General features: G+C 49.9%; 1 protein-coding gene across 2 annotated transcripts in view; it reads left to right on the top strand.

The window, feature by feature from the left end:
- The window catches only part of ITGB2 (integrin subunit beta 2), a 50,669-nt gene that overhangs the window by 18,580 nt on the left and 8,576 nt on the right, over positions 1–23,513 (top strand). The window contains exons 3-11 of one of the 2 annotated variants that reach the window (XM_073306964.1): positions 2,339–2,399; positions 8,430–8,518; positions 9,640–9,823; positions 13,451–13,621; positions 15,113–15,354; positions 16,660–16,815; positions 17,605–17,700; positions 18,379–18,468; positions 22,909–23,049. In XM_073306964.1, coding sequence (XP_073163065.1) covers positions 2,342–2,399; positions 8,430–8,518; positions 9,640–9,823; positions 13,451–13,621; positions 15,113–15,354; positions 16,660–16,815; positions 17,605–17,700; positions 18,379–18,468; positions 22,909–23,049 — 1,227 coding nt within the window. In that variant the 5' untranslated portion in view covers positions 2,339–2,341. The other variant, XM_073306965.1, reaches the window with a different exon arrangement.

The raw sequence follows: 23,513 nt of genomic DNA, 5'->3' as shown, positions 1-23,513 counted from the left end.
CTGCAACTCCCCGGCGTTAGCACCACGCAGAGAGGCAGCTGCAAATGCAGCGGGTGTCCCTTCAGCTCCCAGCTCTTTGCTGCTGCCTCTTCCCATGGCTGCAGCTCCCAGCTGGTTGACACCGGCAGCTGCTGTGCCGCGAGGGAGGAACCCAATGCACAGCTATAGACTAGGGACCGAATGGCTCGGCAGCAGTTCTGCGGAAAAGGACCTAGGGGTGACAGTGGACAAGAAGCTGGATAGGAGTCAGCAGTGTGCCCTTGTTGCCAAGAAGGCCAATGGCATTTTGGGCTGTATACGTAGGGGCATTGCCAGCAGATCGAGGGACGTGATCGTCCCCCTCTATTCGACATTGGTGAGGCCTCATCTGGAGTACTGTGTCCAGTTTTGGGCCCCACACTACAAGAAGGATGTGGATAAATTGGAGAGAGTCCAGCGAAGGGCAACGAAAATGATTAGGGGTCTGGAACACATGAGTTATGAGGAGAGGCTGAGAGAACAGGGATTGTTTAGTCTGCAGAAGAGAAGAATGAGGGGGGATTTGATAGCTGCTTTCAACTACCTGAAAGGGGGTTCCAAAGAGGATGGCTCTAGACTGTTCTCAGTGGTAGCAGATGACAGAACGAGGAGTAATGGTCTCAGGTTGCAGTAGGGGAGGTTTAGGTTGAATATTAGGAAAAACTTTTTCACTAGGAGGGTGGTGAAACACTGGAATGCGTTACCTAGGGAGGTGGTGGAAACTCCTTCCTTTGAGGTTTTTAAGGTCAGGCTTGACAGAGCCCTGGCTGGGATGATTTAGTTGGGGATTGGTCCTGCTTTGAGCAGGGGGTTGGACTAGATGACCTCCTGAGGTCCCTTCCAACCCTGATATTCTATGATTGTATGAGGGGGCCCTGTGGCAGATGTCTGAGCAGGGTCAGCAAACCCTGGCAAAAACATGACCCCACTTGCCATCCCTAGCATTGCATCTGGCTTCTTCCCAGCAGGGAGGGGATCTTGGGGCTTCAGCCCAACGGGGCGTGACTACCAGGGCTTGGGGCTTCACCGGGAGCAGGGCTGAAGTTTGGCCACCCTGGCCTATGGGGTAGGTGCTGGGAAGGGCCAGAGGAGGTGGAGGGCTGAGAGGGAGTGGGGTCTGGGATGCCTGGGAAAGGGGAGGGGCTGGGAGGGGGGCCAAAAGAGAGGACACATACAGTGCTGAGGTTGCAGGGTCCCACCTAAATCTGCTGGGTCTCCACCTCCTGTTGCCAGCTGGGGAAAGGAGGCTGCAGCGTGGGAGGCTGGGAGATGCCCTACAGGTTCTGAGTCTGAGGGGACCTTCCGTGACCGCACCGGGGAACCAGGAAACGGGCATCGGTGGCTCTGAGTCCCAGTGGGCGCTCCACCAGTGCCAAACCCCAGATGTGAACCCCCATGGGAGCCCTGCTTCCACCAACGCCTCACATGGCACCCCAATGGCTGACAGCCACGGCCAGGGCTCTGCCCCTCCTCTACCTGACGTCCCCCTCCTGCAGCATTCACTTACAGAGCAGCAGCAGCTCTCAAACTCCAGTCCTGCCCTTCCCTCTGGTCGGGGGCTTCGCCGTGCATCCAGGTGCTGGGGAGGTGTCCTGTCGCATTCAGCCACAGGTGCCTCTGTGAGGCTCACCGTGTAGCTTGTGAAGTCTGGCCCTTAGGGCTGGATTTGGATGTGTCACACCCCTGTGTGAGGCCAGGTCAGCTCTGGCTCCCATGCAGAGCAAGAAGGACCTGGGCTGTAGTCCATAGGATGACAAACCATCTCAACATCTTTCCAGCCCTTCCCCTTCCCCCTCTCTCTGTGCTTCCAAGATCCTTGCTGACTTACCCCTGCTGCATCCTTCCTCAGGGCTGTGTCTAAACCACAGCCAGGGATTCCAGAAGCACCTATGGGAGTTAGGAGCACAAGTCCCGCTGACTTTCGGTGGGGCGGCTGTGCTCCTAACTCCCTCTGACCCTGCTTTTGGAAACCCCACCCACAATCTGGCCCTTCGTGATTCCTGTTTAACTGTTCCACGGAAGTTACTCTGCTGTCTGGCTGAGAAAGGGGTTGATGAAGGACTTGTTCACAGTTGGGTCTCTGTGAGATTGTCAGACCCATTTACGCTCCGCTTCCAGAGATCTAACCTGGGCTTGGCTCGTTCTGTTCTCTGCAAGTCAGCCTCCAGAATCTCTGTGGGTGCCCATGTCAGTGGGCGCCGATATCATTGCAGCAGTGGCCTGGCTCCGTTGCACACATGATCCCAAGGACTTCCTCCAGGCAGCTCTCCTGGCGGGCTCTGAGCCCTGACATGTCATTGTGGTGCTTTTCGTCTTGCAGGCGATGACGCGTTATTGCTGCCTCCTGATGGCTGCGGCTGGGCTGCTGCTGGCAACAACAGGTGAGCTAGTACTTGTCTCCGCTGCTTTACCCGGCAGGCAAAGTAGCCCCTGAAGCATGTTACACAGTTAGTAACACAAAGGCAGAGGAAAAAGAACCCCCAAGACATAACTTCCCAGGGAAGCATTTTGTTACCGTGATGGTAGGGTTAGCACTTGGCATCCTACACGTTGTTGCGTGCCCTTACTCAGCGGATGTGTCCCTGGCACCGGGAGCTCAGCGCCTGCCAGTGAAGAGCAAACCAATTCACAAAGACCTCTCTCTGTCTCTCTGTTTGGAGGTACCTCACGGGTTCTGGTGATATCCATGTGATGAATTGCAGAGACGTGCCTTAATTACCTTTAGCATACACCTTTGACAGTCTCCTTCTGCTGAGACTATGCGTAACATTGCAAACCCCTGAGAGGGTCCCAAGTAGCTGCCATGTAAAAAGAATGAATACCCTGCCACAGAAACTGTTCCTCCTCCACCCCATGTGCTCCCTAATGATCTCTGCACAAGGCTCGAGATGGACAATATTCACCACTGAACCAGTGACTCATTCACATGTCAATATCTCATGAACCTTCAGGGCTACAATCTGTAGGCTCTTGTTTCTAGCCCTGGTAGATGACAAGATCTCAAACCTTAGTGCTGTGGCTCCATGATTAGAAAAGAGCTATTTTAGATCATTTTCAGAGGTTTCCAAAACATAGTCATTATAATTTTTCTCTTCTTCTGAGGCCTGTGCAGTTGGACTCCCGGTAACTACATGAGGCTGGACTTATGGAGAAGGGAAATAGTGCCAATTAAAAAAACTCTAGTAAAATTTAAGTATCAAAAGCTTCCTTTTGAGCATCTTGCACAAACAGAATTTGTGACTGTGTGACGTGGAACTAAGGCTGAACTGGCTCTTGTTCAAGATGATCTGTCAACTCAGTGGTGGCTTTGCCATTCATGAGTCTTGTGCCCATCCAGTATGCATGGATGTGAAATGGGATAGAATATTCAAAATATTATAATGCCATTATACAAATCAATGAAATGGCCTCCCCTGGAACAGTGTGTTCAGTTCTGGGAATCCCATCTCAGAAATGGGATAGCAGAATTAGAGAAGATTCAGAGACAGGTTTTGAGAATGATTAGAGCACCGGTTCTCAAACTGTGGGTCGGGACCAGGGCTGGCTTAGACTTGCTGGGGCCAGGGCTGAAGCCCCCACCCCACTGCCTGGGTGGTGGGGCTCAGGTTACAAGCCTGCCACCTGGAGCCTTAGCCCTCTGTCCAGGGCGGTGGGGCTCAGGCTTTGGCTTTGCCCAACCTAGGGCAGTGAGGCTTGGGCCGGCTCAGGCTTCGGTCTCCCCTCCTGGAGTCATGTAGTAATTTTTGTAGTCAGAAGGGGGTTGCGGTGCAATGAAGTTTGACAACCCCTGGATTGAGTCATAGAAAGGCATCCAGGTGAAAAGAGATTGAAAAGCCTAAGCTTGTTCAGTTTAGAGAGGAGATTAGTAAGGAGCCCCATTAATAGAGGCTCAATTTAAATGTACACCCCAAATTAAAAAACATAGTAAGAGAACCAAAAAAGAGCCATCATGGCTAAACAACAAAGTAGAAGAAGCAGTGAGAGGCAAAAAGGCATCCTTTAAATAGTAGAAGTTAAAGCCTAATGAGGAAAATAGAAAGGAGCAGAAACTCTGGCAAATGAAGTATAAAAAAATAATTAGGAAGGCCAAAAAAGAATGTGAAAACCAGCTAGCCAAAGACTCAAAAAGTAATAGCAAAAAATATTTTTAAGTACATGAGAAGTAGGAAGCCTGCTAAACAACCACAATGGGGCCATTGGACGATCGAGATGCTAAAGGAGCACTCAAGGACGATAAGGCTATTGAGGAGAAACTAAATGAATTCTTTGCATCGGTCTTCACGACTGAGGATGTGAGGGAGATTCCCAAACCTGAGCCATTCTTTTTAGATGACAAATCTGAGGAACTGTCCCAGATTGAGGTGTCATTAGAGGAGGTTTTGGACCAAATTGATAAATTAAACAGCAATAAGTCAACAGGACCAGATGGTATTCACCCAAGAGTTCTGAAGGAACTCAAATGTGAAATTGCAGAACTACTAATTGTAGTCTGTAATCTATTATTTAAATCAGCTACTGTACCAAATGACTGGAGGATAGCTAATGTGATGCTAATTTTTAAAAAGGGCTCCAGAGGTGACCCCGGCAATTACAGGCCAGTAAGCCTGACTTCAGCACCTGGCAAACTGGTTGAAACTATAGTAAAGAACAAAATTGTCAGACAATAGATTACCATAATTTGTTGGGGAAGAGTCAACATGGTTTTTGTAAAGGGAAATCATGCTTCACCAATCTACTAGAATTCTTTGAGGGGGTCAACAAGCATGTGGACAAGAGTGATCCAGTGGATGTAGAGTATTTAGATTTTCAGAAAGTCTTTGACAAGGTCCCTCACCAAAGGCTCTTAAGCAAAGTAAGCAGTCATGGGATAAGAGGGAAGATTCTCTCATGGATTGGTAACTGGGTAAAAGATAGGAAACAAAGGGTAGGAATAAACAGACAGTTTTCAGAATGGAGAGAGGTAGATAGTGGTGTCCCCCAGGGGTCTGTACTGGGCCCAGTCCTATTCAACATATTCATAAATGATCTGGAAAAAGGGGTAAACAGTGAGGTGGCAAAATTTCTAGATGATATAAAACTACTCAAGATAGTTAAGTCCCAGACAGGCTGTGAAGAACTACAAACGGATCTTTCAAAACTGGGTGTCTGGGCAACAAACTGGAAGATGGAATTCAATGTTGATAAATGCAAAGTAAAGCACAGTAGAAAACATAATCCCAACTATACTTAAAATGGTGGGGTCTAAACTAGCTGTTACCACTCAAGAAAGAGATTTTGGAGTCATTGTGAATAGTTCTCTGAAAACACCCACACAATATGCAGTGGCAGTCAAAAAAGTGAACAGAATGTTGGGCATCATTAAGAAAGGGGTCGATAAGCAGACAGAGAATATCATATTGCCTCTATATAAAACCATGGTACGCCCACATCTTGAATACTGCGTGCAGATGTGGTCGCCCCATCTCAAGAAAGATATATTGGACTTGGAAAAGGTTCGGCAAAGGGCAACAGAAATGATTATGGGTATGGAATGGCTGCTGTATGAGGAGAGATTAATAAGACTGGGACTTTTCCACTTGGAAAAGAGACGACTAAGGGGGGATATGATAGAGGTCCATACAATCGTGACTGGTGTCGAGAAAGTAAATAAGGAAGTGTTATTTACTCCTTCACATAACACAAGAACTAGGGGTCACCAAATGAAATTAATAGGCAGCAGATTTAAAACAAACAAAAGGAAGGTTTTTTTCACACAACACACAGTCAACCTGTGGAACTCCTTGCCAGAGGATGCTGTTATGCTAGGAGCTATAACAGGCTTCAAAAAAGAACTAGATAAATTCATGGAGGATAGGTCCATCAATGGCTATTAGCCAGGATGGGCAGGGATTGTGTCCCTAGCCTCTGTTTGCCAAAAGCTGGGAATGAGCGACAGGAAAAGGATCACTTGATGATGACTGTTCTGCTCATTCCTTCTGGGGCACCTGGCATTGGCCACTGTTGGAAGATAGGATACTGGGCTAAATGGACCTTTGGTCTGACCTAGTGTGGCCGTTCTTATGTTTTTAAGGGACATGATAAAAGTAGAGAAGATAAGGAATGTGATACAGAAAGTGGATCAGGAACTTGCTTTCACCCTTTCTCATGTGTGAAAGGGTCAGGCCAGATGGCTACAAGAGAGTGCTAGAAGGCAGATATATTAGCCCCAGGTTAAGTAGGTCCCTTTTCCGTGGGTAAGGTAACAGGGAAGGTTCCAGAACAATCAGGAACTTTCTGGAAACAATTAAGGCAGACAGGCTGATTAGAACACCTGCAGCCGATCAAGAAGCTGCCAGAATCAATTAAGTCAGGCAGGCTAATCAGGGCACCTGGGTTTTTAAAAAAGGAGCTCACTTCAGTTTGTGGTCTATGTGTGGGGAGCTGGGAGCAAGAGGCGCAAGAAACTGAGAGGGAGAAGGCGTACTACTGGAAGACTGAGAAGGACAAGCATTAGCAGACGTCAGGAGGAAGGTCCTGTGGTGAGAATAAAGAAAGGCGTTGAGCAGAGGCCATGGGGAAGTAGCCCAGGGAGTTGTAGCTGTCACGCAGCTGCTATAGGAGCCACTGTAGACAGCTGCAATCCACAGGGCCCTGGGCTGGAACCCGGAGTAGAGGATGGGCCCGTGTTCCTCCCATCCCTCCATCCCCTCAACTCCCTACTTGATACCAAAGGAGTTGACCTGGACTGTGGGTTCCACCAGAGGGGAAGGTCTCTGGCCTGTTCCCCGATCCACTAGGTGGATCAGCAGAGGCTGAGGGGATTGTTCTTCTTCCTTTTCCCTGTGCTGGCCAGTGACGAGGCTAACTGAGTGAATGGCAGATTTGAGCCACGAAAGTGGCCAAACTGAGGGCTGCCGTGAACCTCTGAGGTGAGCAAATCTGCCAATAAGTGCAGGACCCACCAAAGCAGAGGAGGAACTTTGTGACACATGATACAAGAACAAGGGAGCATTCAATGAAATTACAAGGTGGCAAGTTCAAAACAGACAAAAGGAAATTGGTTTTTATCCAATGCACCGTTAGTCTGTGTGGCTACAAAACATTCCTGAGGCAAGACTTGGAGAAGGACTGGAGAGCCAGAATATCTACAGTGACATTAGACCGCGGAAAAACCCGCCAGCCTTTGGAAGGGTCACAAACCTTCCGGCTTGAGGCAGGCAAGAAGCCAATTGATGGGTTTACAAAGCAGTGTCCCCCTATGGGAGGTTATTGCTTAACTGCCTCGTCAACATTTTGTGCACTTTTCTCTGATGCAGCTGGTTCTGGCTAGTGCTGGAGACTGGCTATTGCTTTATTAACTAAGTACAAGTCAGCGGGTCTATTTCCATGTGCTAGTATAGAGTGAAGTGGAAAGCACATATGCTCACCTCCCGGCTGGATGAGAGACATGGGTTGCTTCCCTCGGACTTGGCTGGGATGCAGGGGCTGGGGAGGAAAGCGGGGTGGGTGGGAACTGACATGAGACACCCATCTGGACTATGCCCAGTGAAGAGGCACACCTTGGAGACCCAAAGTGAGGTGACCCAAAGTGAGGTGACCATATTTTCAAAATCCAAGAGCAGGACACTTTTCTGACGTATTTTAGGGTCATGAAAACTGGTACAAAAGAGGCACTAGTTAGAACTGTGTGCTGGTGATGCTACTCCCTGCTTTGGGCTCCGCCGCATGGCGGGCGCGTCCCTCCGGGTGCAGGCTCTGCCCAGGAATGCAGGCCAGATCTGCACAGGGTGACCAGACAGCAAATGTGAAAAATTGGGAGGGGGGGAATAGGAGCCTATATAAGAAAAAGACCCCAAAATCGGGACTGTCCCTATAAAATTAGGAAATCTGGGCACCCTAGATCTACACAAAAACTGGCACCACTTTAACTGAGGGTATTTTTAAACTGATTTCATTACACCAGCCCCAGTTTGTGTGTAGACACCCTTACTTCGGTTTAGCATAATCAGGTATGAAACTAAACTTGAATAAGCCACTCTGAGATGGAAATAAGAGAGCCCTCCCCCAGATGTGCAGCCCTTTTGCTGAGTGTTGAGTTTCAATATAGGGTTTCTGTTTGATCTGTAATATCACCCTTGTGGTATGTCCGCTTGGACTTCCCACTGCCAAGCCACACTGTGGTTCGCAAGGTGCCTGTCAGGATTGCTTCCTCTCTCGCTCTCACGCCTGGCTTCAGCGGAACTGCTGTTCTTATCATTGGCCGTGTGGGCTCAGGGCGGTGTGCATGGTCTGGGTGACAAGTTTATCTAGATGGAGTGAGGAGGGCTGGCACACACCAGGGGTGGCGGTAGGCTGTCCCCAAGGGTTGAGCCTCTCTCGCGTGGGCTGGCCGAGCTCCCATCACGGTTCTTCCCCACCCCCCTCTGTTACAGCTCTCGCCCTGGAATGCCCCAAAATCAAAGTGAGCACCTGTCAGGACTGCATCCGGTCTGGCCCCGGCTGTGCTTGGTGCAAGAAACTGGTAGGTCTGCATTTCCTTTCATTGCACCAGCTTGCAGCTTCTGTGCTGGCCTCCCAACCCACCACCCTCCCCCATGATGGTGCTTGGCCACACTCACTGCTCTGCAGAAGTCACCCCGCCCTTGGGAGAGGAGGCTGGGCCAAGGGGATCCCCAGAAAGACCTCCCACTGGCCCAGACTGGGGCAGAGGGAGTCTGTTTGCAGTGGCCCTGCAGAGGAGTCGTGCCCCATTGCTGTTCCAGGGGGAGATGGACACTCCCAGGTATGTCCCCTGGGCTCAGGGAGCTCCGATGGAGGCATTCTCCCGCCCTGCCTCCAGCTGCCCCCGCACACCCCCTGCAGCCGGTTCCTGTCGCTAACCCATGGGAGCAGCATCTGCTTTCTGCAGCATTAGCAGCAACTCTGGCCTTGTCTAGACAGGGGAAAGGTTTTTCCCACAGAGGCTGTTGGAGGTCGCTGCCTGGGCTGTCCATAGACCTGCTGCAATCCCACGGACGGCGTTCCCCTGCTTCCAGGCTGGTGTTCAGCGGGGCTTTTGGCTGGCTTACACTAGCTCCATTGTGCTAACTCCCCCTTTCCCCTAGCCTAGACTAGGCTTCTGCAGGAAACCGTGTGGCTGAGCCCCTGCTTGGGGCTCCTCCCCGGAGGGTAATCTGGGCCCTTGCTGACCTCTCCCCATGGGGAGATGAAGGGTTAATGCAGAATGCAAGGAGGTTTATTTCCTGGGAGGGGGGATGGAGCCAGCCGAGGAGTGCCCCACTCATGCCCATGGCTGGGCGAGTGCAGGATCGGCAAGGCAGGTGGGGAGCCGGAAGATGAGCTGGGCACAGTGTCTGAGAAAGGACGTTCCCTGTTTCCTTGATGAGTGAGTTGCTCCATCTTGATGGCCAGGCCAGTAGTTAACTACCAAACCCTGCAGCTCCAACGCTGTGCTTGTGGCTGTGGGGAGGAGGAGGGGAGAAGCGGGGCAGGGGGAGCTGGGAGGTGTCTGGTGGCGGTAGGCTCTGTAACCTTCTTTTCTGTTCCCAGCTGTCCAATGACTCGCTTGGGCAGGTCTCTGAACTAACATGGCTTGTGCTCAAGGATTTCCCTTTGTTCCCCCTTTGGTTTTGCAACGCACAGAATTTCACCAAAGCGGGCGAGCCAGACTCCATTCGTTGTGACACCAGAGAGCAGCTGCAGCAGAGGGGATGTGACGCAAAAGACATCGTGTTCCCAGAAAGCAATTTCATCCAACTAAAGAACACCGCTCTAGAGGACAAGACACAGCTGGCTCCCCAGAAAGTGCGCTTGCTCTTGAGACGAGGTACAGTTTGCTGGGAAGCCGGGTTGGCGGCCGAGTCTGACCACGGGGGGGGAGCAATGCCGTGTGGAGGAAAGCACAGGCCCATAGCCACTGATACGCATGGGACCGGTTCAGGCCCAGAATGTGTCCGGGTCCCTCTTTTCCTGCAGCGTGTTTAAATCACAGGTGGGTGCTTCGTTCGCGTGTGGAAACCGGTGCATGAGAAAAATCCTTGTGTCAGCTGAGACGGGGGGTGGGGTTACGTCCGGAAATTAGCGCTGAGGATGGTGCGATGGTCGGACAGCAGCAGGCTCACTGCAGCCAGGCGGGCTCGCAGAAAGCAAGTACACATTCACTGGCAGGGTGATTCAAGTGCAGAGTTGAGGCAGCTCCCCCACAAGATGGATGCCTGCCCTCCTGCCCTTGCCCAGTGTGGGGAACAGAAGGCAGACCCAAAGGGTGGGGAAGCAGAAGGGCCATGACCCGGGAAGGAATGTCAGTGTCTCCAGAACAAGCAGACAGCCCGTTGACAAGCACCAGGAATGCTCAGCAAAGGTGCAGCTTCCCGCCCTCCCCAGCACCACGCAGCCATGACTCTGCCCCCTTGGCCTGCCAGCACCCCCTCTTCCTGGTTCCTTGTGAGGGAGCAATATTTGCCCAAACATGCAGAACAGTAACTAGGAATTGCCCTGATGCCTCGTTAGCCTCGTTAACTGTGATTGTGCTTCTGGAGAGGAGGAGGAAGAGTAGCTCAGTATACCCTGTGTGATCCCTGTCAGCCAGCAGCAAGGACCAGCTAACACTGAAATGCTGTGGGGCTGTAGGAACATGAGTCTTGACTAGAGCTGTGGGGGGTACCAAGAAAATGGCCTCTTTTGTTTGGCAGGAGTAAGATCCAGTGATAAGCCCAGTTCCTAGCGTGGTCCCAATGGGGCAGAATTAAGGCCGAGGCTAGTGGGGTGTGGCAAGCAGCACCTTAACTCTGCATTCCCTGTGGTTCATAAATTTGTGGTGAGTTTTCTCTTGTCACAGTAACTTTCTTTACAGGGCTGTGTGGAGAGAAGTTTGGGGCTTTCGGTCTGAAAAGACACAGGGGACAAAAGGCCCTATTGTGCGACACTGACCTTATCTCCACCTTAACACAGTTCTTTGTACATGACTTTCGTTTGTTTTCCAAATGTGTGAAAGAACCCAGCTGGCAAGGGGCCCGGCCATCTCCCTAGCAGCAGAGCAGATGTACTCTCTCCTGGCTGGGACAGAGAATCTTTACAGACAGTATTAACCATTGCTGTAGATCTCAAGGAGTCAGACCTTGGGGCCCCCCCAACCAACAGTGCTCCTGGAGAGCACCTGCAAACACAACAGCTTTGAGAGCCAGTCTCATCCAAGGGATGAGCCTCATCACCACTGACAATTGCACTCATTATATACAGAGGTTTTTTAGGAGCTGATGAATTATGAATAGATGTTACAAGCATGTTATAAGCATGCCTAGTATGTGTTACAGATGGTTATCAGCATATGAGTAGAACTGGGCAAAAAATTTGGCTAAAACTTTTTTCTAGTGAAAACTGGAGATTCAGGTTAACTAAAACACTTAGCAGATTTGTGTCAATTTTTTAAATTTGTTTCAGTCCAAATAAAACCTAAAAAATATTCCAAAAAATGGAACTGCTTTGTTTTGAAAATGTTGAAATGAAACATTTAGATTGTTGGATTTAAAACAGCTTTTTGTTGTGAAATTTCCTTCAATTGTAGAAAGGCAGGAACATGTCGCTTTCGATGAAATGTCATTTCAGAAACAATGGAAGTGTTTCAGTAAGGTCGAAATTTTCCATTTCACAACAAAATGTTTCGAGTTTTCATTTCAAAATGAGTTTCTATTGAGAGAGCTACATTATTGTGTTACCTTGAACCAGCTACTATACCAGCTATTCAACCATGACCAGTTGTTTTATTTGACAATTTAGAAATAATTTTTAAACCCTAATTTTAAAATATTATAAGAACAGAATAAAAACTACATGAAATAAATATAAAGTCAAAATCAAAATGAAATGTTTTGTTTAACCCCTGCCCCTTCTTTTAAATTTTGTTGTGCAGGACATTTTGAAATTTCAACTTTTCATTCCTATTTGGAATGAGGTTTTTTCCCCAAAATGGTGGAATTTCCCCTGGAATGAATAATTCAAGTTTTGACCAGCTGTAATTGCCTTTATAATAATAATAATAATAATAATAAGCACCATAGTGCCTAGAGCCCTAGTGATGGAGCAGGACTGCCCTGTGCTAGGTGCAAGGATAGACGCATAGTAAAAAGACAGTTCCTGCTCTGAAGAGCTTACACTGTAAGTATCAGAGACGATCCAAGAGATGGAAACAGATCTGGGAGTACAAGGAAACAATGAGATGCACTGGTCAACAGGACAGGCACACCAGCAGCCGAACCAGGGTCCCAGGAGATGGTGATGGTGACAGCTGCCATGATGGTGAAGGTCACGCCTTTCTCTTCTCCTGTCCTTCAGTGATCCGCTCCTGTGGTTGTGACAGCTCAGTTCTCCCCGAGTTTTGTCTTTCAGGGACCCCCAAGGGAGTGAGGGGTGGAATAGCCCATCCTCTCCTCCTTTTTCTGACACCCTGACTTTGGTGCACTGATTTCAGGTCCCACACCGGCATGATCCTAACACAGTCCTTGAGTCAGACCAGGAGGCTTTTCATTTGGATTAATTCAGTCTGTCTGTCTCTCCCTTTTGCACCTTTTCTCATCAACGTTTGTTGTTGTAGGTTATTGTGATATTTTGTGAACTTTCACTCACTTCTCATAGTTGAGCTCACAATGGGAGTAAATTGGTAGGCCAAGTTATTACAACAGGAAATGGCCAAAATGATGGGCTAGGAGAATTATCTTTGCAGCTGCATTCTGAACGGCTGTGAGCAGGACAAGATGGCATTTGTGAAGGCCGGAGAAAAGGATTTTGCAATAATTGAGACGTGCGGGGCAGAGAACCTGCAGGAGAGTTTTAGCTGTGTGGATGGAGAGGAAAGCCCAGTTCTTATAGACGGTATTCATGGATTCCAAAACCAGAAGGTACCATTGTGATCATCTGTTCTGGCCTCCTGGATAGCCCAGGCCAGAGACCTGCCCCATAATAACTCTAAGAGCAGATCTGTTAGAAAAACACCCACTCTTGATTTAAGAATTGTCGCTGTCTTGGTTGTGCAGTGGAACAGGCGATAACCTACTAGGATCCTTGGTAAATCTTTCCAATGGTTCCTTACTTTCACTGTTTAAAATGTACACCTTATGTCCAGTCTGAATTTGTCTAGCTTCAGCTGCCAGCCATTGGATTGTGTTACAGCTTTCTCTACCTTCAGGAGCTCACTAGTAAATACTCATTCCCCATGTAGATACGTATAGACTGTGATTAAGTCAATCCTTAATCTTCATTTTCTTACACGAAATAGATTGAGTCTATCGCTCTAAGGCAGGTTTTCTAATCCTTTAATGGTTCTCATGGCTCTTCTCTGAACCCTCTCCAATTCTACACCATCCTTCCTGAATTGTGGGCACCAGAACTGGACACAGTGTTCCACAGCAGTCACGTCATTCCATTGAGCCGTTTCCACGCTCTGCCTCTCCCCTGGCAGGTCAGCCGGCTGAGTTCAACGTGACCTTCCGCCGGGCCGAGGGCTACCCTATTGACCTCTACTATCTGATGGATCTCTCCTACTCCATGCATGATGACCTGGAGAAAGTGAAGAAGCTGGGAAGGGACCTGCTCGCAGCTCTGAACTCCATCACCACCTCCGGCCAGATCGGTAAGTGGTTCTCTGGGCACTCACGCTCTCTTGGCAGCATTGAAGAGCCACTAGCTAAATCCAGTTCTAGCAAGAACAGAGGAAGATGTACCACACAGCAGTGAATATGGCCACGTGGCCAGCCTGCAGTAGCCAGGCCAGGAGAGACGTCAGGGCTGGGGGAAGAGGTGTTCAGTAAGCACACAGGGATAATGCAGACTGGGCTCACCCTCTTGCTCTGCCCAGCCCCTCCATGGAGAGCACTGTGCTCTGCTTGGTCACATGTCCACGGAGGGGAAGGGGGCCCGTAGCTGCAGCCAAGAGACGCATTGGCTCCATATGTGCTTGCTTCAGACGCTGCTGCTACATTCGGGTTTGGTTCTGCTCTCTGTGAGATCACTGGCAAAACTCTCCCTGGCTGCCAGGGAGCCTAGTGGCTGCAGACTCTCAGACCTCCCCATTTTCACTTAAAACCAGCCTGGAATGTCTGACCCATTTGGATCTCTGGCAGCAAAGAAAACAGGCTAAATGGAAAAGGAACTGGGCCAGCCGGAGACAGCAGCCCTGGGGGAAATGTGGCCCACCCAGGCACCTCAGTGCGCATCTCAAGGCTCTCCTAGCCAGAGCCCTCTGCCAGGGAGAGGCAGCTGGGGGCAGGGTCCATCAGAGAGGGAGAGGGAGCCACCAAGGGAGGGGAGAGCAGGACAGAGGGGCCAGTGACATCCCAGGGCGGAGGAAGGGAGAATGGGGCTCAGGAACCACAGGGGGAGGGGAGAGGCAGCAGTCACCAGTGGGCCATGAGGAGATTCCCACTTCGCTGCTTGACTGCAGCCTCAGAGGTGGATTAAGCTTTTGTGGGGCCCTGGGCCAGAGCAAGTGGGGGGCCTCCCCACCGCTTCCACCTGAAGTCCCCCCGCCCCTCTCTGTGCTCCTGCTGGGGAAATGGGGTTGGGGCACAGGGCCTTCCCCCGCCTGCCTGATGCTCCTGTTGGGGAGCGGGATCTGGGTGTGGGGGGCTTCCCCTGGTCCCCAGCAGGAGGGCTGGGCAGCTGGAGCGGGGTGCCAGGGCACCCATTTTTCCAGGCGCCCTCACTTGGCCAGTACCCCTGGGCATGGGCCCTGTTGGTTCAGTGGATAATCCACCACGGTGTGTCCCTGTGTGGCTGGGTTGCTCTACTGCTGGGGCAGGATGCTGGTCTAGATCCCTTCTTCATGGATGGGGCTGCATAGCTGACCTGACGTCTGCACTTAGCTCGGGCCCGGCTTTCCCCAGAGCACTCTAACTCCAAGTGACCCTCGCGCTCCTCCCTGGACAAGCGGCTGCCTCCCACCGGCACCCCTCATTTGCCGTGCGCTGGTTACTTGCACCTTCCGCCCACGCCCCGTGGCATAGTGACCCCTGGGGTTTATTACATCCCCACAGCTGCACCCGCCAAGTCTCTGGCCGTGGTTGTTTGAGGGGTGTGGTACTGGGCACTGCTCCCTAATGCTGCGTCCCCCTGTGCACCCCAGGCTTCGGCTCCTTTGTGGACAAGACGGTGCTGCCCTTCGTGAACACGCACCCCGAGAAGCTGAAGAACCCCTGCCCAAACAAGGACACCACCTGCCAGCCGCCGTTCGCTTTCAGGCACGTCCTCTCCCTCACTGGAAATGCCGATGTGTTTGATAGGGAGGTCAAGAAACAGTCCATCTCGGGGAACCTCGATGCCCCCGAGGGGGGGCTGGATGCCATGATGCAGGTGGCAGTCTGCGGGGTAAGTCCAGTCACCATCACCCAGCTTAAGCTGGTTACCGGGTGGGGATGACTCAGAGTTAGAGCATGTGTGGTCAGATGTTGAGGGGCATAACGCCAGGCCAAAGGGACCATGCGAATGACTGGAGGGTTAGACACCAGGACTCCTAGGGAGAGACTCAAGGAGCTCAAGCTAGTTATCTCAACCCAGAGAAGGTTGGGGGGTGACTTGATCCCAGTCTGTAAGTCCCTACATGGGGAACAGATATTTGATAATGGGCTCTTGGGTTGAGCCGAGAGGTCTGACACAGCCCCATGGCTGGAAGCTGAAGCTAGCCACGTTCAGACGGGAAATAAGGTGAACATTGTTAATAGTGACAGAACAGGGAGCAACGGTCTCAAGTTGCAGTGGGGAAGATCTAGGTTGGATATTAGGAAACACTATTTCACTAGGAGGGTGGTGAAGCACTGGAATGCCTTACCTAGGGAGGTGGTGGAATCTCCATCCTTAGAGGTTTTTAAGGCCCAGCTTGACAAAGCCCTGGCTGGGATGGTTTAGTTGGGGTTGGTCCTGCTTTGAGCAGGGGGTTGGACTAGATGACCTCCTGAGGTCCCTTCCAACCCTGATATTCTATGATTCTAAGAATAGTGACCAAGCATCAGGCTGGATTCTCCATGGCTGACAATTCTCCATGACTGACTCCAGGCCAGCTGTTTGTCTAAAGGATCTGCTCTCGGGATTATTGTGGGGCAGGTCTCTGGCCTGGACTACAGAGGGGGTCAGCCTGATGATCCCCATGGTCCCGCTGGCGGGAGTCGGCATAGGCCTGCCTATCTAGGCACAGAAGCTGCCCTCACTTCTAGGGATGCAGGCCCAGGAGCATAAATGGGGTCTGGGTCTGCCCTGGAATGGATTATCTCTGTCTCCCCTTTGGGTCCATCTCCCTGGTTTCCATTAGGCAGGCATGAGTCTCTATTTGCCTGCATTGGTCTCGGTGTGCTGGGAAGTGCAGGCCCATGTCTGTCTATAGCAGGGCCATGCACCTCCACGCACTCCTTGCTTCATGGAGTGGCTGTATGTCTATATATTTCCTCACATTGCTCTTACTCCCCACCTGTTTCCAGGGAACTTGCATGCCAGTGTCCTGTCTCTTGGTGGTATGAACACGGAGTCTCTCTTTCATTAGGACGTGATACTCTATATTCCTGAGGTGGCCTGGGCTCTCCCATTCTTGGGCTCTCGCTGACCCTGTTGTTTCCTTGTTCAGGTAGTGAAAACAGGTCTTACCAATCCACTGCAGTAAAGTCCTCTCCTTTCTGTTCTCAGAACAAGATTGGCTGGCGCAATGTAACTCGTCTGCTGGTATACGCCACGGATGACGGCTTCCATTTTGCTGGGGATGGTAAACTCGGAGCCATTCTGACCCCTAATGATGGTCAATGCCACCTGGAAGAGAACATATACAAAATGAGCAATGAGTTTGTAAGTGACCTTAGCAGCATGTTGGCTCTAACTCACCCTGGCTTCCGCAGTGAGCAGCCACTTTGTAGACTAGCTGGAGCCAATTCCCCTCCAACACTTGACCCCCTTCCCATCCTTGGCCGCTCCCCTGGTACATCCCCATGTCAGGGGCAGAGCCTGCTCCTGTGAACTGCATCCAAATGTAAAGTTTGCAATTAAATCTGCATTTCTTAGCCAGCTGCTGGCAAGCACTTACCTGCTGACAAGGGTCCCCCGTGGTATCAGATTGTAAGAGACTGTAAAGCAGGCGCCCTGGTGCTCTAGGGGGGTGGGGGTGGGGGTGGACTCCAAGGGAGGTTTTCTATTACTAGGACAGACCCCTGTTTTACTCTTAGAGCATGGAGGAGTGAATTAGGTGTTGGGGTTTGTGTCCTGAACACTCTGGCAGGCCTTTCCTGTAGCAGCCACCCAGATAAATGCTTTAATCCATTCACACAGCAAGGAAGGCAAACCGGAGAAATTGAAATCCCTAATTCTGGGGGCTGCTCCTTTTTCTCTCAGTTCCATCTGGGAAAGTCAGGGGGATGGTGGTTAAAAGTCTGTTGCTAGGTCCACAAGATTCTGCTGGAGAAAGGAAAAACCAGTCAGCTACTGGCTCAAGAGAGCAGATCCCAGGGGATCTCACTCCATCAGAACCCGTGACCACGCTGGTACTCTGAGTGGGTCTGGAAACCAAGCATATTTATCTTCCCGGTAGCAAAGAAGTGTCTAAAATATAAACTCACAGCTGCTGTTCCCTTTCTCCCCCAGGACTACCCGTCCGTCGGCCAGCTGGTACAAAAGCTTGCTGAAAATAATATTCAGCCCATTTTTGCTGTCACTAGCAGAATGGTTGGAATATACCAAGTAAGTAGAACTTGAACAGTCCCAGAAACGTTGCCCAGTGGTTCAGTGCGTCTGAGAGACGAGGATGAAAAGCAAGTGGAAGCCCAAGTCTCTCCTTCCACTCTCAGTGACATCAGCACAGCTCATGCTTCCTCTTCTGCTCTTGCACAGATGGGGTGTACAAACCCCACGTGAATCGGGAACAGGTCAGTGGGCTGGTTGAGCCCAGTCATCCCTGCCCTGCCACGCCTGAAGCAGGGGCCTGGCTGGGAGGGAGGAGCTCAAATGGGGGCCCAGCTCAGCTGGCTCCTGCTGTGGAGGAAGCAGTGAGAGAGCCGGCTGGCTGGGGGGCAGGGACAGAAGATGTAGGCTGAGGTGGAAGCCAGTGTTGTGTTGGTACTCAGCAGACGCTGGGCTGGGGGAGGAGTCAGAGGAGCAGGAAGCCCAGGTGGGAAGGCAGAGTTTGGACTTTGGGTACCCTGGATGGATGAAATGTCTTTGAGACCTAGCCACAGGGCTAAGCCAGCTCAGCCTAGAAGGTGTTCCAGGTGGGGTGAGTTAGCGGAAGACCAGGAGGGAAACTGAGGCAGAATGATCGTCATGCCGCACAACACCTTTGGCAGTGCAGGGAGAGTACATGCCCATGCTCACATGATTAAATTAGGGGATTCTTTTCATGTGTGTGCTCTCCATTGGTAGAAGCTCAGTGAAATGATCCCCAAATCAGCAGTGGGGGTGCTGCACGAAGATTCCAGCAACGTCATCCAACTCATCAAGGAAGCCTACAACGTAAGTTTCACATCACGCGCTCAATGTATCGTTCTGGACCTTGCCAGGCCGCCTGCACCAAGAGCCCTGTGTGCCTTATACCATCTGGGGGGAGAGGGATGGAACGGGAAGGGCAGGTTGCTCAGCCAGTTATACAAAGTATAAACATACATGCTGCACCCCTTTCTCCCATGTCTCTGCCTGAAGTCTGTGCACTGCTCAGGCATGCCTTCTTCATCCCTCTGGCAAGGACCCAAGGCTGCCACCTGAACTGCTGTGTCCCCCGAACGCTCCAGCCCCGGATGCCTTTGACACTGCTTTGCTAGTGAATAGCAGACCTCCCCAGGCTCTGCTCACTTACAGCCACCAGCTGAGTATATGAATGCTAGGTCCAGCCATCCAGGATTAGATGGCACCCTCATATTCCACAGTCCCAACCTTGCCCCCCAAGAAATATGCCTCTTGTGCCACTGGACTTACAAGCTCATAAATTAGTTCATCATTCCAACAAAGTGTAATGAATATGCACCAGCCTCGTTTACCTGGGTAGAGATTTTCCCAAACACACTGGTTTAGACAAAACAATGAAACAAGTTTATTAACTAGAAAGAGATAGACTGTAAGCAGTGATCCCTCTAATTTTTCCCACCCATGTATGGAATGAATTTTGTTATGTGCACCAATATGGAGGCGAGGTGTGACACATCACCTTCATATTGGTGCACATAACTAAATTCATGTGGTGGGGGTGGGGCCAAGGGGTTTGGAGTGTGGGAGGGGGCTCAGGGCTGGGGCAGAGGTTTGGGGTGCAGGGGGTGAGGGCTCTGGCTGGGTTGCGGTCTATGAGGTGGGGCTGGGGATGAGGGGTTTGGGGTGCAGGAAGGGACTCTGGGACTACAGCGGGGAGAGAGGACTCCCCACAGCTCTCTCTCCCCGCAGCAACACGTGGGCTGGGGGGAAGAGGCACATCTCCCCACCGGGTCAGCTCCGGGGCTGGGGCCGCAGGATAGCACAAGCAGGTCTGGGATGGGACTGGGTTCAGGCCGAGGGAGGGGCACCATGGCAGGTCCAGGCCAGGGCTGGGTCCAGGCTGGGCCATGCCGGCTGCAGCTGGGTTGAGGCCGGGCTGCCCCAGCTGGGTTCAGGCCACAGTAGGGGTGCCCCAGGCAGTCCAAGCGCCCTGGCCATGGCAGAGTTGGGGCCATGGGAGGAGTGCCCCGGCCGCGGCAAGTCCGGGCTGCCCCAGCCGCAGCAGGTTGGGGGCCAGGCTACGTTGAGGCCGGGAGAGGAGCACCCCTCCCCTGGCCCCCGGGCGAGTTCCCTGAGTGCCTGCCTGGTGATAAGAAGGCTGCTGCACAGCCACACAGCTTACAGGGAACTTAGATTGTAAGTGATTATAAGTATTAGGGCATAAAAGTCAGAACTGGTTACAATAGAAATCAAAAGATAACACTGCAGTCTAATTCCTAAACTTTACCAAACTAAATGAGATTTGAAGCAAACATCATTCTCACCACACCAGATACTGCAGCCGGTTCTTAATTCACAGGCTGGATTTCCTTTCAGCCTGGGACCACTCCCCTTTAGTTCAGTGTTCTCTAGGTATTCCTTGATGTTCTGAGCAGAGTAACATAAGGTGGAGAGGTGAGGTGGCCTGAGGCATTTCCCCCCCCTTCTTATAATCTAACCCTCTGTACTGGAAAAGTCTTTGCTGGGTCATGGGGTCAGGCAGTTCCATGACATACATGAGCTGCCAGATGTCCTTCAGGTGAATTGTAAATTTCTTGTTTACAGCTGGTGAATTTCCAATTAAGCAGGTAATGACTCTTTAGCACCCTGCTGGTGTGAAGTCTCTGAAAAACTAGTTTGAGCCTGCTTTTCTAACTTTGTAACATGTTAAAGTAAAATCATTGTTATCGATTAGAGTCTCGTAACCTTACATACAAAGTTGCCACACATATTTTACCAGGCTAATAATGTCCAGCTGATTATGAGTTTTCAAATGATACTGCACAAGGCATGCTTAGTACAAAATATATCATAACCATATAAAAGTGGTGAACATGGGGTACAGTGTGTCACATCCACTACTTAGTACGGTCTTCCTAGGGGTTTCAGCTTCTCAATCAAATCAGTTCCTGGACTATCACATCCAACTGAGTTTTATCAGTTTTAGGGCTTCCAGTCTCTTTCAGTCACCTGGCTGTTTTCTTGGAGGCAACCTGGTGTGGGGTTGTCACCCCTTTGCTACCTCAGGCCTTTCCACCTCTGTTTCCATCTCTGTTATGTGCCCTTTATAGCAGGTCTTGTTTTCTCTACTGGTTGCAGCTGTGGGTGCCTGCCTCCATGATTGGCTGTTCTGGCAGCTGCTTGAGAGTGAGATCAAGCTGCTTGCTTGTAAAGAGGAGACTTTCCTGCCCCCTCCCCATGTTCAGTGGGGGGTCTGCAAACCCCATTACTGAGCACCAGGAACAAGACTAATATCTCGCTCTTATGCAGGAGTATTAAATAAAACCAATACTGGCTCAGGATAAACGAGAAGCAAAATACAACATTTCAAAACCAGTACTGAGAGGTTGGAAGGGACAATGGAAATTAACATGGGTTTCACCTGCAAATTTTTTAGTGAAACCTGAATTTTTTTGTGCAATCTTTGTTTTTGCAGCAAACCATTAATTACTCACAGATCCTTAATTTTCTGTATGAGATCTGTAGCCCACAGGATTATTTTGCTAGCTATTATATCCTACTAATCCAGCCAGTCGTATCAAATAATATGCTTCTCTTTCTGAATTAATCCATTTCATTCTTATATTTTATCAGTATTAATCCCTATGAATTTAGGATGTGTTGAAGTATATGATATGTGTTTCCTAATAATTATACATAGAATAAGTTTTGTTGAAATGCAAGAAGTTTACGGCCTGTATCCAGTAAGATCCACGAGATAGCTAAAAGTATAATCAGTTAAGAGTAAGTCAGCATAAAAGCTGGCAATGTTTGGCACAGATAGGAATGGTCCCTGAACTTTGGGGAACCAAAGGGAGGACCTATACAAAACACTGAACAGGTTCATCCAGCGTCTGCAACCAGCTGGTATCCGCAGGGCACACCACAAACCAGGAAGTCTCCAAGAGAGCCTAGGTTGGCAGTCTGGGGAGTGAGATAATCCTTATTAATATATATTAATATATATTAATATAGAGTAAGTGTCATAATCCACTAACATATAGGATAAGGGCATCCATACATTTCTTAGGGTACGGAAATAAGATTGGTTGGGCCTGAATTACTCAGTGTCAGGATCCTATAAAATACCATGTAAGGATATCATAGAAAGCTCTTTTAGTCTTTAGCTCTTTCTTTTCTGTGTTCTCCTATATTCTATAGACTATCTTTTTATCTACCTATTATTCTATCTTCTATCACGCTACCAGCTCAGCTTGTGTAGTATAGTATAACTACTCAGCATTCCTAGCTATTGGGGAAGCCAGCACCATCGTGTTATCAGGCACACCAGGAGTAAGGCTGGTCCTTCACCTCCTATTACCGGGTCCTCAGGGAAGGGTGTGGGTATGTTAAGTTAAGGTACTTATGATAGAAATGTTACCACCAGGAGTTTTGGAATTCTTTTACTGTTTTGTAGTCATAAGTTTCATAGCATTTATTATTCTTTTGTTAATCTCAATAAAGTTTTTATCAATTTGGTATTGTCCTCAGTGTAAGTGTTTTTGCCAAGCACCCCGAGAGTCCTCTCCCGATATAGAACTCTTTGAGTTCTCGGACCCTGTAGTCTGAATTGGAAAAGAACCTATATATAAATTTTCTGGTCGGATGTGATCAGTGGTGAGCCATAACAAATAACCCATAAAATTCTGGTCAACAGAATTCTAACATGCCAAGTATCTGACTTATATTATACATACAGGTGCTGTGCACAAACATTACACTAAACATGAGTCATTGCCAGAGAAGGAACCAAAATCTTCCTCCTTGTCCTTCCACTGTATGCTCTCATATTGAATAATGGACATATTTCCCCTGTCTGGAAAGACTTAGAGCAGTGTAGAATCCAAGCGGAAGTCCCCAGTTATGTTGCCTCATTATCACAGAGTAGGGGTGATGTATCTGGGGTGGGAAAGACTGATCCACTCTTCCCCAAAACAAACCATACATTGCACATCCCAAATCCTGAGTCATACCCTAGCAATCCCATTTCCACCGCATTTACCAGAGCTAAGCTCTCACTTCCTAGTCCTCCCTCTCAGTCATCCCTTGTATTGAACTGATTACAGTTACACCCAAAGGAAAAGCAATAGCGCCCGGCAGGAGGTATAATACACTGTGATGCAGGCAAGCCATCCTCAAGGAGTGTTTATTCTGAGGCGGTTCTCAGATTTGATCCCCTCTTTGTGATGCTGACATATTTCTGTGTCATTTTCTTTCTTGTTTTCCTCACAGAACTTGTCCTCCAGAGTCATCCTGGACCATGGTACCTTGTCGGACGTTTTAAAAGTCACATACGATTCTTTCTGCCATGGCAAAAAACCCACCATGGATGGCATGAGAGGGGAATGTAGTGATGTCAAGATCCATGACGAGGTAGGAGAGCCCTAGGGTGACCAGATGTCCTGGTTTTATAGGGACAGTCCCGATTTTGGGGTCTTTTTCTTATATAGGCTCCTATTCCCCACCCCGACCCCCTGTGCCAATGTTTCACATTTGCTGTCTGGTCGCCCTAGAGAGCTCTGGCTCAGTCCTTTCTGTAACCTTAGTTTCTCGCAGAAAGATCAGGAGCAATACTCAGGTCCTAGAGCTCCAAGGGAACACAGGATCCTGAGTGCAGAGTCCCTGTATGTTCTTTACATAGCAGAACCCAATCCACTGCCCCCCTCTCCACGGTCAGGTGAAGTTAGGGTTGAGGTTACCTGTCACATCAGGACCTTCACAATGCGATCTGTCAGCGCTGGCTGGGAATTCTCCAGCCACATGTTCATTTGATAGAAAATGTCGCTTCTGCAAAATCAACATGTTTCCATTGATTTTACAGAGTTGTTTTTTTGTTT

The sequence above is a fragment of the Lepidochelys kempii genome, chromosome 11, assembly GCF_965140265.1.
Source record: "Lepidochelys kempii isolate rLepKem1 chromosome 11, rLepKem1.hap2, whole genome shotgun sequence".
Classification (NCBI taxonomy): domain Eukaryota; kingdom Metazoa; phylum Chordata; order Testudines; family Cheloniidae; genus Lepidochelys; species Lepidochelys kempii.
This window is presented reverse-complemented; position numbering and strand designations above follow the sequence as displayed.